Raw genomic sequence first — 14,588 nt, forward strand, 5'->3', positions numbered from 1 at the left:
CCAAAACACGTACTCTCACACTCCCTAATCCTCTCCACAACCATCTTCTTATCATTCTTGGATTCACAAGTCCTTTGCATCAAGTTTGATTGCCAATCCATCTAGAATCGAATCAAGGTAATTGTTTAATCATTGTTTGATGTTAATTGTTGATTGATTGATTGATGTTAAAGCCCTAGCTCTCATATGATACTTCTGTGATTTTGATTTGATTCTGGATAGTTGTGATAATGATGTGATTAGTCGTACAATTGATTGCTTGACAATTTAGAAATCGTGATATGTGAGAATGATTGACTGTTGATTTGTTTACTACTGTACACATATGAATTAGGGTTTTGAGATCGCTTGAACAATAGAAACGTAACTGCTTTGATCTCAATGAGCGAATGATTGAAATGTTCTCAGGGTTTTGTGAATGAATATGTTATCATGTCCGAGGTTATTAATATGATATAGGTCCGAGTTTCATTTACAAAGTATAGTCCGAGTTTTTAAGGAGGTAAATGGCCCGAGTTTTGTACCAACTTGAAGCCCGAATTTTGTAAATGCTTCATGTTAGGTCCGAGTTTTATATAAGCTTAGGAGTCCGAGCTTCTACATGTAGGATGAGTCCGATCTTTACACACTATGGTCCGAGTTATGCTTGCCAACCTCTAGTCCGACTTTGTGATAGAACCCTCCCCTATGTCCGAGTTTTATCAAGGTTCTCCTGTCCGAGTTTTACAAGAGGACTCAAGGTCCGAGTTTTGTAGTCTTGTGGTTATGTCCGAGTTTGATACTCTTGTGTGGTCCGAGGTTCCTCATAAGATCACTTGGTCCGAGTTTTGGCATTAGATGGGGGGGTCCGAGCTATTGAAAGCTTAGATTCCGAGTTTTGTTAAAGGGGGGAGGGTGTCCGACCTTGTAACCCCCACTTCCTTTTGTTCCGACTTTTATTGAGCACAAGGGGTCCTAGTTTTAAAGACTGCCTTGTCCGAGTTTTATATCTAAGGGATCTTGATACGACTTTTGTATGGACACAAGGCCCAAATCTTCTAATGCTAATCATGTCTAAGCTTCTAAAATGCTTACTGTATATGATCTAAGAACCTGTTTAACTATCAAGTTGTTAAGTGTATATAATATGAGTTGCTGTTAACTGTATATGATCTGTGTTGATTGTGCGTAGTCCACCAATACTGGAGGGGATACCGTTTTTGTCACGCATGTTAACTGTGTTAAACTATGCTTGTAACCTTGTTGAAATGTAACACCGTTATATATATGATAATCCAGTTAAGTTTATTAACTCGGTTAAAGTTGTTAAGTTTATCAACGCCGTTGAATATACGAAGTATGTTAACAGTGACACATACGTTAACCTCCATGTTAGACTGAAAGGTGAAAGTAAAGATGTGACGCATGAAATATGTGAATACGATGAACTGATTACATGATGTATGATTCTATGTGTATAATCGTATGATACTGAATGCAGCTATATGATTCTACATGCGTGAACACTCTATGTGATATCATCATGTACACAATAAACACACACAACACAATCGCTTGGATATCAAAGATGTGTAAACCCTAATTTGATGCAAACACTTACATCGAATCATGTGCAATATATCCTAGGTCGTGTGTAACGGACTTAGACGATTAACAAACCCTAGAAGCAATAACATACCGAGCAAACCAAGGTGAGTTCACACAGCCAAGGCATGGGGTTCCCAGGGTGGGAATGGGATTGGATTACTTGATTGTACGTACTTAGTTGATAGAACCTAACGATAAGGATACGACTAGACTAGTAACACTTATTGAACTGATCTTCGCACACCTGCCAAGGGTTGGCCGCGATATTATGACTGACTTTGCACACCTGCCTTGGGAAGGCCGTGAACTGAATTTACTAAGCTTCGCACACCTGCCTGGTAGGCCGCGATACAGGTAAACCTAGTCTAGAATACTCGGGATGAACATCCCCCTAATATCTTCGCATACCTGCCTGGGAGGCCGCGATGGAAACTAATACGATACATGACATAACGAACGAACATACTACTACTCACACTAAACTATTACTGAACTGTTAACTGTGAACTCGCTCAACTAGTTGTTGATCCTCTGTTACATGCCTTGCAGGTCGTTAGATACACGGGGCTTGCACAGGGAGGAGCAGGTCGTTGTGGAGCATGGATCGTGGATGTTTTGCTAAACTTTATAACACTTAAACTTATTACATACTTTGGGTTTCATGATTATGCTTCCGCTACTTAAAAACTATGATTATGTTTTGATCACCTATCGTATTGAATGATTGGTTTATATTTATGATACTTGATATTAATTACATGTTCAATATGATTGGTGGCTTGATCCTGGTCAGTCACGCTCCCAAGCGGTGGTACTCCGCGTGTGGATTTTTGGGGGTGTGACATCGTGAACTCCATTAAGTTCGGCAGGTAAGTCCAGCTTGTATGCTACTACCCCAATTCTTTCCAAAATTCTGAACGGACCAATATACCGCGAGTTCAACTTTCCACGCTTCCCGAAGCGTGCCACACCCTTCCAGGGTGATACCTTCAACAAAACCATATCACCTACCTCAAACTCTAGAGGTTTTCTTCTTCGATCCGCATAACACTTTTGACGATCACGAGCCGCCTTGACGCGATCTCGGATCTGTGCGATCTTATCTGTGGTTTCCTGTACCACATCAGGACCAACCAATTGTCTATCACCCGCATCAGACCAACAAAGCGGTGATCTGCACTTACGGCCATAAAGAGCTTCAAATGGCGCGGCACCAATACTGGTGTGGTAGCTGTTGTATGAAAATTCAACCAATGGCAAATGTTTATCCCAGCTACCGCCCAAATCCATAACACACACTCTCAGCATATCTTCCAAAGTCTGAATAGTCCGTTCGCTTTGACCGTCGGTCTGTGGGTGAAATGCAGTGCTCAGATTCAATTGTGAGCCAAAAGCTTCTTGGAAGGATTGCCGAATCCTTGATACGAACCTTCCGTCTCTATCAGAGATGATTGAGAGAGGTACTCCATGGCGCGTAACGATTTCTCTCATGTAAATTTCAACCAACTTGCTCGTATTATCCCTCTCTCTGATAGGTAAGAAGTGCGCTGACTTCGTTAATCGGTCCACTATTACCCAAATAGTATCATGACCTCTTGGCGTTCTTGGCAACTTGGTAATAAAATCCATGGAGATTTGTTCCCATTTCCACTTGGGGATTTTTGGTTGTTGCAGAAGTCCTGAAGGCTTCTGGTATTCCGCTTTCACCTTAGTGCACGTTAGACACTTGCTCACATAAACAGCAACATCGCCTTTCATCTTAGGCCACCAATAATAATCTTTAAGGTCTTGGTGCATCTTATCCGCTCCTGGATGGATAGAGTACCGCGATTTGTGAGCTTCATCAAAAATAACCTTCCTTAAACCACCAAACAGAGGAACCCAAATCCTTTTCTCAAAACATAACGTTCCTTCCTCGTTTGGTACAAATAGCTTCTCCATCCCACGGAGATATTCTTCTTCAAGGTTCCCTTCCTTGAGAGCTTCTTTCTGCGCGGCACGAATGCGCAAGGGAAGATCGGTTTGAATAATCATCTCCAAAGCCCTAACCCTTATGGGCTTGATCCTTTCTTTTCGACTTAGGGCATCGGCGACCACATTCGCCTTCCCTGGGTGGTACTTTATCTCGCAGTCGTAATCATTCAACAACTCAACCCAACGTCTTTGTCTCATATTCAACTCCTTCTGGTTGAATATGTCTTGTAAACTCTTATGATCTGTAAAAATTGTACATTTCTTACCATAAAGGTAGTGTCTCCAGATCTTTAATGCAAAAACCACTGCGCCAAGTTCCAAATCATGTGTGGTACAGTTCTTTTCGTGCACTTTCAATTGGCGTGACGCGTAAGCAATAACCTTTTGGCGTTGCATCAACACGCAACCCAATCCTTGACGTGAGGCGTCGCAGTATATCATAAAATCATCTGTACCTTCCGGTAGTGCTAAGATTGGCGCATTGTAGAGCTTATCCTTCAATATCTGGAACGCTTCTTCTTGTTTGATTCCCCAATCAAACTTCTTATCTTTCTGCGTGAGGAGCGTCAATGGTTGCGCGATCTTCGAAAAATCCTCAATGAACCTTCGATAGTAGCCAGCCAACCCGAAGAATTGTCGAATCTCGGTTGGCGTCTTTGGCGTTTCCCAATTCTTGATCGCTTCGATCTTGGTTGGATCCACGTGGATTCCATCTCCATTCACCACGTGTCCGAGAAATTGGACTTCACGTAGCCAGAACTCGCACTTAGAGAATTTGGCATACAGCTGTTCCTTCTTCAGCAGCTCCAGAATAGCTCTTAAATGTTGTTCGTGCTCAGCCTTTGTTTTTGAATAAATCAAAATATCGTCGATAAACACAATCACGAACTTGTCGAGATATGGCTTGCAAACTCTATTCATCAAATCCATAAAGACTGCAGGTGCGTTTGTCAATCCAAACGGCATAACTAGGAACTCGTAGTGTCCATAACGAGTTCTGAAGGCTGTCTTCGGGATACTCTCCTCTTGTATCCTTAACTGATGGTATCCAGATCGAAGATCGATCTTAGAGTAAAAGCTTGAACCTTGCAGTTGGTCGAATAAATCATCGATCCTTGGCTGAGGGTATCTATTCTTGATCGTCAGCTTGTTCAACTCCCGGTAGTCAATACACATTCGAAAACTACCGTCCTTCTTCTTGACAAACAAAACTGGAGCTCCCCAAGGTGAGAAGCTTGGTCGGATAAATCCGTTGTCTAACAACTCTTGAAGTTGTGTCGACAGTTCTTGCATCTCAGACGGGGCGAGTCTATAAGGTGCCTTAGCCACAGGCGCGGCGCCTGGAACTAAATCGATGTGAAACTCCACTTGCCTCTGAGGTGGCAATCCAGGAAAGTCCTCTGGGAAGACTTCTGGATATTCCCTCACGACAGGGATGTCTTCGATCTTTGGTTCTGCAGCTTTCTTATCTACAATGTGTGCCAGAAAGGCAGCACATCCCTTCTGCAAACCCTTTCGCGCTTTGAGGCAGCTGATAATTCTTAACAGCGTATCACGCTTCTCTCCGTGAACCACAATTGTTTCACCATCTTCGGTTTGGATACGAACAACCTTTTCGTGACAAACTATCTCAACCTTGTTGCCTGATAACCAATCCATTCCTACCACCACGTCGAAGCTTCCTAACTGGACTGGTAGTAGATCCAGAGCAAACTCACGCTCTCCCAATTCGATCACACAGCCTCTGACAACTTCATTGGCTTCTACTAACTTTCCATTGGCCAATTCGATTGAGTATGGAATATCTAACTTACTAGCGGCTAACCCAAGCATATTCTTAGACTCTAACGATACGAAGCTATAATCGGCACCAGTATCAAAGAAAACGGATGCATAGCGTTGGTTTACAGGGAACGTACCAGTAACGACATTGGGGTCCTGGCGCGCTTCCCTTGCTTCAATATTAAACACTCTTCCCCGGGCTTGGTTCATTTCTGGGCAGTTTCTCTTGTAGTGCCCAACATCACCACAGTTAAAGCATCCAGGTCTTTGCCCGTTTCCACCACCATTTCCAGCTTGATTATTCCTCTGGTTACGATTCACGGCGCCCGCTTGATTCGCATTGTTACCTCGATTCCCATTACCTCCATTGTTTCCTTGTGGGCGATTTCCGATTCCACCCCGGTTATTGTTTCTGTTTCCAAATCCTCCCTGGCCTCCCTGGCCAGTAATGGCCCAACAAGAATCCTTCAAGTGGCCAGGTTTCCCACATGCTTCACATACTTTCAAACCACATCGGCCAGAATGGTGACGCTGGCAAGTGTTGCACTTGGGCTGGGTGCCCATATATCCTTTTCCTTTCTTTCCACTACCAGCTGTAACCTGAGCTGGCGCGCTTGACTCTCCTTTCTTGACAACCCCATTGGTGCCTTGCTTGAAGTTCGAGAACTTCCGTTTGTTACCTCCTGATGACTCAACGTGAGTCTCTTTCTTCTTTGCCTCGTTCTCATCGAACTTGTTCAGGCGGATAGCCTCCTCTGTGAGAGCCACGCTCAGATCAATTGCCTCAGTAATTGTCGCAGGCTTGGATGAGGTCACCATGCTTATGATTTGAGGAGCTAATCCCCAAATGAAGCGTTCAATCCGCTTGAATTCTGGAGTGACCATATAAGGTACCACATGCGATAAGTCATGGAACCTCTGAACATATTCCGCGGTCTTCGGACCTTCCATTTTCAAATGCCAGAACTCAGTTTCCAATCTTTGGATTTCCGCGCGAGAGCAGTACTTTTTGCGCATAAGTTCCTTTAGTTCGGTCCAGGTTAGTGCGTAGGCAGCAGCTTCTCCTAGAGTCTGCACTTGCAAATTCCACTAAGATAGGGCTCCATCCAAGAGTAGCCCAGAAATGTAGGTGACTTGCTGGTCTGGTGCATATTTGCTCATGCGAAGAACAGATTCAGTTTTCTCAGCCCAACGAACAAAGGCGACAGCAACTCTAGTGCCATCAAAGTTGACAGGCTTGCAGTCTAGAAACGGCTTGTAGGTGCACCCTGCACATACGTTACAACATATGAATGGCATTAGCATCTTTGCTATGGATGTTCAATTAGGTCATGGTATGTCTTAATGACTTAGTATTACCATGAGGTGGATTGTTGTTGCCAGTATTGCCGGAGTTACTTCCACTAGTCCCTCCTTGAGAGGCGGTGTATTGCGCGATGGCAGCAGCGATGATTTGCTGGAGTTCTGACTCATTGGTAGGCATCGGCGTTTGACGTCTCGGCATCTTCTAAAAGATGTGTTCTCGTTGGTCAGGCCATAATAAAGCGTACGTATATAATGATAGTAATAGTACATAACATCTCATGTTATAAATAGACTAATCACATAACATCCCATGTTACAATCATATCAATCACTCAACATCCCATGTCATAAAACATAAATAATCAATCAAACATCATATATGATGAGAATACTGCGATTGCCATATATCGAGACCACATAGTAAAGTGTACAGGTACATAATAGTGTCATACATCATTAGTGACTAAGGGCTACATCACCCCACTCCAAAAATATATCAAATCAGTGTGAATACATCCATATACATGTCAAAAGTCAGAATCAGAATGTAGTCTCCAAAAATGCTGTGCAGTCAAAGCAATCGTCGTCTTCTCACCAACGTCTACCCATACGGTACTGAAGAGCTCTACACTGATGGCGGTGGAGGAGGGGGAAAGTGGGTGTAGAACAAACGACGCAAATGGAGCCAGTCATCCTCCATGGCTCTCTGGGTACGCAACCAAGAAGCAACCTGCTGCTCTAGTGCCAAAAGACGTGCAGCATAGTCAGGTAACAGAGGTCGAGGGTGCTGCGAAGAAGTAGGGTGGGTCTGACCCTGACACTGGCACGACGGTGGCCGAGCTCTCTCAAGCTCCTGAATGCGCTGTGTGAGTGCCTCGTGCTGGACAACAAATGACATCAGAACGTCCTCAATAGAGTATCCCATGTGGTAGGGGTCGGTCGGTGGCATAACAGGTGGTGAAAACTGTGGTACAACTGGGATAGGTGTCGGTACGTGTCCAAAAGGATGAGCCGAAGAACCCTCTCCAGGTCGAGCTGGAGGTGTAAACTGAGGGAACGAAAAAGAGGTATCAATGTGGCATACATCGGTGGTATGAGGGGGAATAGGTGGGATCTCATCATCAGCAGGAATCCACCCATGCTGGGCGTGCTCATCTCGTGGGTCAATCTGTGCCTCAAAAAGTGCACGATCAAACTGCACACGCATAGGATCATGATGGGGTGCAACAAGAGGGTCAACAGGTACATTGATGAAAGGGGCATCGACAAGGTCAGCAGCAACAACATGGTCACCCTCTAATAGTGGAGCATCAACCGGGTGATCATCAATGGGTGGGTCAGCAATCACAGGATCAATAACGGGTGCGCCAGCATGAACTGGGTCATGCTCAAACGCAGGGTCTAGAGCGGCTACCGGCTCAAGGGCCACGGCAGGCTCGGGGTCAACGAACTCCATATCAAAATCTGCATCGTCAGCGAATGTAGGGTCAACTGGGTCTACTGGGTCAACCAGGGGCTGATCCTAGTGGATGAACTCTATCTCCTGGTCTGGGTCGAATCCTGGGGGAAAGACAGGATCAGAATCCTCCTCAACATCGTGGTCGAAAGCAAAGCTCGGAGAAGGGGCAACAGAGGATGCCCTGTCAGAGTCTGAACCGTGGGAAAAGTGTTGTGCACTCTGAGTGTGTGACGGTGTGGAGGCCACAGACTCGAAGGAGTCTGGGACCGGTGAGTGTGCAGGTGACTCCCCAGCTGGAGCATCTGCGAGTAACAAAAGATCACCTGCAGCTAGAAGGGCCTCGCCCTGAACCTCATCCTCTAGGGGCTCATTATCAAACAGATCGACGTCGCCATCAGCGTCAGCGTCGAGAAGTATATCGTAAGCAGGATAAACGGCCAAAGGTATGGGAGCAGGAATCTCTACGAGCGGTAGGTCCCCGGCCAAAGGGCCATCAGCGAGCTCATCAGCACCATCAGGTAACGCAAAGGGCTGAAAGTCATCCTCGTCTGTGCTAGTAACGTCGAATGTGTGAACCTCGCGCTCTGAAGACTCTAGGTTGTCTAATACTCTGGGTCTAGGGCCCGTGGTGTCTGAATCACCAGTGCCGGACGAGTCCATGTGTCTGTAACATAAACACAAATATGCACAAATAATCAGTCATACAAATACAATCAGGTAAACACATTAGTCACCAAGTAAGCAATCAAATAATTCTCCTAGTCCCACTAGCCTCCCAGCCTCCCAGACTGATATTCCTAGTCCCACTAGCCAATTCTCCCAGCCTCTCAGACTGCTCTTCCTAGTCCCACTAGCCAAATTCTTCCCAGCCTCTCAGACTGCTCTTCCTAGTCCCACTAGCCAAATTCTTCCCAGCCTCTCAGACTGCTCATCCTAGTCCCACTAGCCGATTCTCCCAGCCTCTCAGACTGATTCCCTAGTCCCACTAGCCAACTACCTTGGCCTCCAAGAACGAGCCTCGGCCTCTCAGACCGAGCCTCAGCCTCCCAGACTGAGCCTAAAAATAATAAATAAAATGTGCTCAACATTTGTCTATAAAAACGTTTTGGATCTGGACTTACGTGGTATGCAGTGTAAAAATGTTTTCGTGAGAGCCCTAGTGATCATAGTCTAGACTCGAGAAGGAATCCTAGTTCGCTATGATCAGGGCTCTAATACCAAGCTGTCACACCCTGGCTTTGCGGAAGCGTGGTTATTTTGGTGTGACTTCTTAATACCATAGCTTAACCATAACAAAGCTATATGAAATAAAACCATGCAAGATCATCCATTAAATTAGGTTTTAGAAACCAAATACAACAACATTGTCTGAAGACGTTGACACATGCAACGTGAATTAAAATCTAATAACATAAACATTGTTCACAAACATCAACATGACATAAACACAGTTTAAGGACTGTGACTCATCCAGGAAAAAGTCACATCCCCTAAACCCGGATGACCTCGTAACTAGCGCAATGGGAAAACGTGTCATACCACGCCAGATCCTTTAATTCCTTGAAATACATGTAAGTTGAAAAATCAACAATAATGTTGAGCGAGTTCATGTGTAAGTGAGTAAATAAACCTTTGTATGTATAAAAACCCTGGTATGTAGCAAATAAGGAAAAAGAGATCACCAATGGTTTGCAAGGCCATTGATATGTGTGAAGTGCAAGTAGGAAGACTCAAACCTAGCAGATTTATGCGTTGGGCACAAAGTCACCCCGAGGTCCGTACTGTTGGGCCTGGGGCTGGGCTCGCTACACCCAGATAGATCTACCGCTCCTGTCCCTCGGTCCTACCCTGAGTATTAATGGCCTCAAGTTTCTGCCTACCCACTCACATGATCTAAGTAGTAAACCTCCTTACGCTAATCATACCATGTATAAAGTACTTGTAATCAAAGTAACATGTATTTCACCCCCGCAGTTTAGAAAACTGAAAACAGTTAAGAGAAAAGGGGGACATGAACTCACAGTGGTGCGTCTCTACCAAGTATATCTCCTGATCAAGCAGCTGTGCGACGACCTACATGTACTAAGTCTCTTAGACGGACGGCCGTGCCTTAGCTTTATGGTTTAAGTTTTTGGGAAATAGTTAGACAACTATTTCATGTTTACATTCTGTATATACTTGGTAATTATTTTCCTTCCCAAGGATGGGGGATTTAATACATGAGCGTTCGTATAACTTCGGAATATATCATTAAGTCTCACTTAATATATATTTTACTTCTTATTCCAAAATATAAATATTCTTCCCAAAAATATTATATTTTAATACATATGATTTTTCCCAAAATAATACCTTGACAAAAATACGCGTTCATAATATTTCCTTAAATGCGTAAGTTACGTTTTAAAGGTCAGGTGGTATAAACTATACCGTTGCAACTTAAATATTTATCGTAAAGGCGTTTGTATTATTTTGGATTCGTTAACACGGTAATATTATTTTTACCCTAAAAATAATATTTGTATATTTCACAAAATAATCATAAACACATAACAAGTGACGTTATGAAGAATATATATACTAAATATATATTTATCAAGTTTTATTTTGTGAAATTCCACCTCCGATATTTTGTAAATAAAGTCGTGGCGAAATCTATAATTTGAAAACAAGTCAAAATGTATTTCTAACACTTATAGTGGAAATATTTCTAAGTGTTAGGTTTTTGGAAAAATTTCGCCAGAGTCGCCCCTGTAACTGGAGGTGACCACGCTTTCAAACGTATCATTTTCTTTTATAAATCAAACCAACAATCTTCTCATTCAATCAAAACAATGTTCAAAGCAGCGAACTAGTCAATAAATATGTAAATCGCCAGAATCACATGAACTTGTAGTTTTTCCAAAACTATGAAGTAAATCCCATTACTTTTAGTGGATCTTCATATAAATCAATCCGGTTTCGCAAAAACCTCTCTTTTAAAGAAATTCCATCTTTACAACTTCTTGTAAAATTTTACAAAACTAGTTCTTTGTCGAAACTTAGCGTTACACAAGTGTTTACACACTTGTGTGTTTTAAAAATCATTCTTGTTTGTGTAAGGTCCGGTTTCGGAAAATATGATTTCTTTGACACTTGGTCCTTTGAAAATACCGCTTGTAGATCCGTAGATCTACTAGTTTTAAACACTTTTTCATAAGAAAAATCGTTTTTACACAAGTTCATGATTCGTGTATGGTAGAGTTTCATCACTTAACCCTTGTTACATTAAAACAAATTGTATGTCATGATCCATGATCATGACCAATCCGGGTTAGACGATGATCCGAGCTACCACAACATAGATCGGCACTAAATAATTACACAAAACAAATCTTCCAAGATTTACACAACCCTTGTGCTATTAACCAACATATTCGTCATTTTTAGTACACTTTTACATCTCATCTTGTATGTTTACGAGTTTTATCCGTCATATATCGTTTTAACCACTTTAAAATAGATCGAGAGGGTGTTTATAGTAACTTACTACTAGCTCGAGGCTAGGGAAGATTCTAGTCGAAGAATGAGTGGATAAAAGAAATGAGATGAGGTCCTTCGAGTTCCGAATGCACCAAGCCTCCTCGTGTGTGATCCTTAGCACTTGTATGATCTTGAAATAGCTTGAACAAAATCGAAATATGGATGGATGATATAGGGGTGTTCGGCCGAGAGTTTATAGAGAGGAGAGGGAGAGTTTTGATGGTGAAATGTTAAGTGAATGATATGGTGTGCCAAGACTAGATCTTATAGGCAACTTCAAGTTCACAATCCAATGGTTCATGTGCTTTCTTGATATGGGACAAGTATGATTAAATTAATCAAATGAAGGACATGAGGTGTCCCTCTTGGGGACGGTTTGGTTAGGGGGGGGGGTTACCCGGTTCATTTCCAACTAAACATTAGGTATTAGTTAGTTAAGTTAAGTTAGTTTAGGGATTAACCCGGTTACTAACGTGTTATGCATTAAAGCGGGTGTTAAGGTATTCGGGGACCCTAACTGGCTCAGAAAAAGATAAACAATGTAAATGGCAATATTTTCATGTTCCGGGTAAAGTCCGGTTGTTCGGTTGGATAGTAATCCGTTGAAGCGCTTAGCAAAGCTTTAAAGTGTCGTTATTATTATTTTTAGTGACATGACTTATTCCCGACACTTTGGAAAGTGTCTAGTAATATTTTTCTCATGTTTTGGCACTTTATTAGTTAACCAAGTGCTGAATTTTGTACTTAGAGTACGTTGTAGGCACATCCTGTCACTGTAACTTATTCCTAGAGACGCAGTTCTACAACCCTTATATCCCTACACTCTCTACTAGTGTAGTAAAATATTTCTGGCTCATACAGGCCTTAGAGGCAGTGTCTGCCTGATGCTGGCTTTATCAGCATGTTTTGATAGGTTATCCGTTCATTGTGCTACTGTGCTTTTGTGCATCATGCTTGTCACTAAAGTTCAGCATGTAAATAATGTAGTGACAGTAAATAAAGTATGATGCAGGTATGTGCATGTATCAGTAATCAAGTAGTAGTTTATCCACAATTTCAGGTAGGCATAGTAATTAAGCAGTAATTAATTATTAATTAAGTCGTACTGATACCTGATTTAGTGAGGGTTGTCAAACAAAGTAACATGTATAGTTCCCCCCGAGAGTTATAAAACCGAAAATGTTTAAAAGAAAAGGGGGACATGAACCCATTGGGTTGTCTCGTTTTGCATACGCAGACCAACCCAGTCCCGTTGTTGTAACTAGGACATTCCCGTCTCAAGTCATGAAAATCATGCACGTTTCGTAAATACGCATGTGTTTTGTAAAACCGGTATGTTTAGTCTAAATCGTTTGTAAACCATTAAAGTTCCTTGAAATCCATTCGCAACACGGTTTAGAAATATGAGTTTTCGACCCATTCCATTTTCAGTTATTCATAACAGTAACGTTTTAAATGTAAGTCACAGTTATTCATTTGACTCGTCTCATGCAATATGGATAAAGATAACCCAATGGTACTTTATTTACGTAAAGGGTTTGAAATTGATAACTCTACATGTATAGAGTTCAAAGAAGATGATTAATGTTGGTCTTTTTACATAATGAGTTGATGAGATTATTGTGTGTAGGTATACAAAGGCAGTCTACCAAATGGGCAGTTAGTCGCCAATAAAAGGGCTACACGGGGATCAACACAGGGTGGACTTGAGTTCAAAACTGAGATTGAACTTCTTTCAAGAGTTCATCACAAGAATCTTGTCAGCCTTGTAGGTTTCTGTTTGGATCAAGGTGAATAAATGTTGGTTTATGAGTTTATTGTGAATGGTACCGTCAAAGACAGCCTTTCAGGTAACTTTATCATTTCATTTACAGCTAAGCATTAGATATTCATTTAATATTCTAACGTGCTTGATACACGCAGGGAGATCTGGATTTAGACTGGATTGGATAAGAAGACTTCGAATAGCACTGGGATCTGCAAAAGGATTACAATACTTGCTTGATCTTACCGATCCTCCAATCATACATAGAGAGTCAAAACAAACAATGTCTTGTTAGATGAACGCTTAGTTGCAAAGGTGGCGGATTTCGGGCTATCCAAGTCACTTGGTGATGCAAATAGGACTCATGTTACTACTCAAGTCAAAGGGACAATGGTCAGTATATGTTTTTGATAATTAGTTTCATACCATCTGTAACAAGTGTTCATTTTAAATAATAAAACAAAGTTATGTATGTTAAGAATATGATCTGAAAATGTATGCCATTTGGTTTGATGCAGGGTTACATGGACCCATGTATTATATGACAAACCAACTGACAGAAAATAGTGATGCTTATAGCTTTGGGGTTGTATTGTTGGAGCTAATAACAACACGAAACCCGATCGAGAAAGGGAAGCACATTGTGAGAGAAGTGAAAGAAGCAATGGATAGAAGTAAAGAGCTATACAACCTACAAGATGTGCTTGACCCGACCATCGGTTTGTCCACCCAACTAAAAGGTTTGGAAAGATTTGTAGACATCGCGTTGCGGTGTGTGGAAGAAACAGGAGATCGAAGACCGACGATGAGTGAAGTTGTGAAAGAGATTGAGAGCATTATGGAAGTTGCGGGTCTTAACCTGAATGCTGAGTCGGCATCAAATTCAGCTTCCTATGGTTACACGAATAAGGGAAGTGAACATCCTTATACTAATGACAGTCTGTTTGCTTATAGCGGTGACCATTTCCCTACAAAGTTGGATCCCAAGTAGAAATATTTGCATAATCAACTAGTTCCATGAATTGTTAAATGTTGTGTTATTTTCTTTTTATTTGTGTATAATGAGAACTAGAAACTATAGAGGTTTTATGTATTTGTTTATACGTTGTACACATAATATTGGATGCTATTCATTTTTTTCATTCGCCCAATGTGACAACACTACTATGTCGCGTATTGTCGCGTATTGCTCAA

At 42.1% G+C, this 14,588-nt stretch overlaps 1 protein-coding gene and 1 pseudogene across 1 annotated transcript; both read left to right on the top strand.

Annotated features, from left to right (window-relative positions):
• Positions 1-13,124: 13,124 nt before the first annotated feature.
• Positions 13,125-13,916, top strand: LOC118491533 (annotated as a pseudogene).
• On the top strand, positions 13,888-14,385 carry LOC110898760 (probable leucine-rich repeat receptor-like protein kinase At5g49770). Its single transcript, XM_022145597.2, has one exon. The coding sequence runs from the start codon at positions 13,888-13,890 to the stop codon at positions 14,383-14,385; it is 498 nt and encodes a 165-aa protein (XP_022001289.2).
• The last annotated feature ends 203 nt before the right edge of the window (positions 14,386-14,588 follow it).

The sequence above is a fragment of the Helianthus annuus genome, chromosome 4, assembly GCF_002127325.2.
Source record: "Helianthus annuus cultivar XRQ/B chromosome 4, HanXRQr2.0-SUNRISE, whole genome shotgun sequence".
Lineage (NCBI taxonomy): Eukaryota > Viridiplantae > Streptophyta > Magnoliopsida > Asterales > Asteraceae > Helianthus > Helianthus annuus.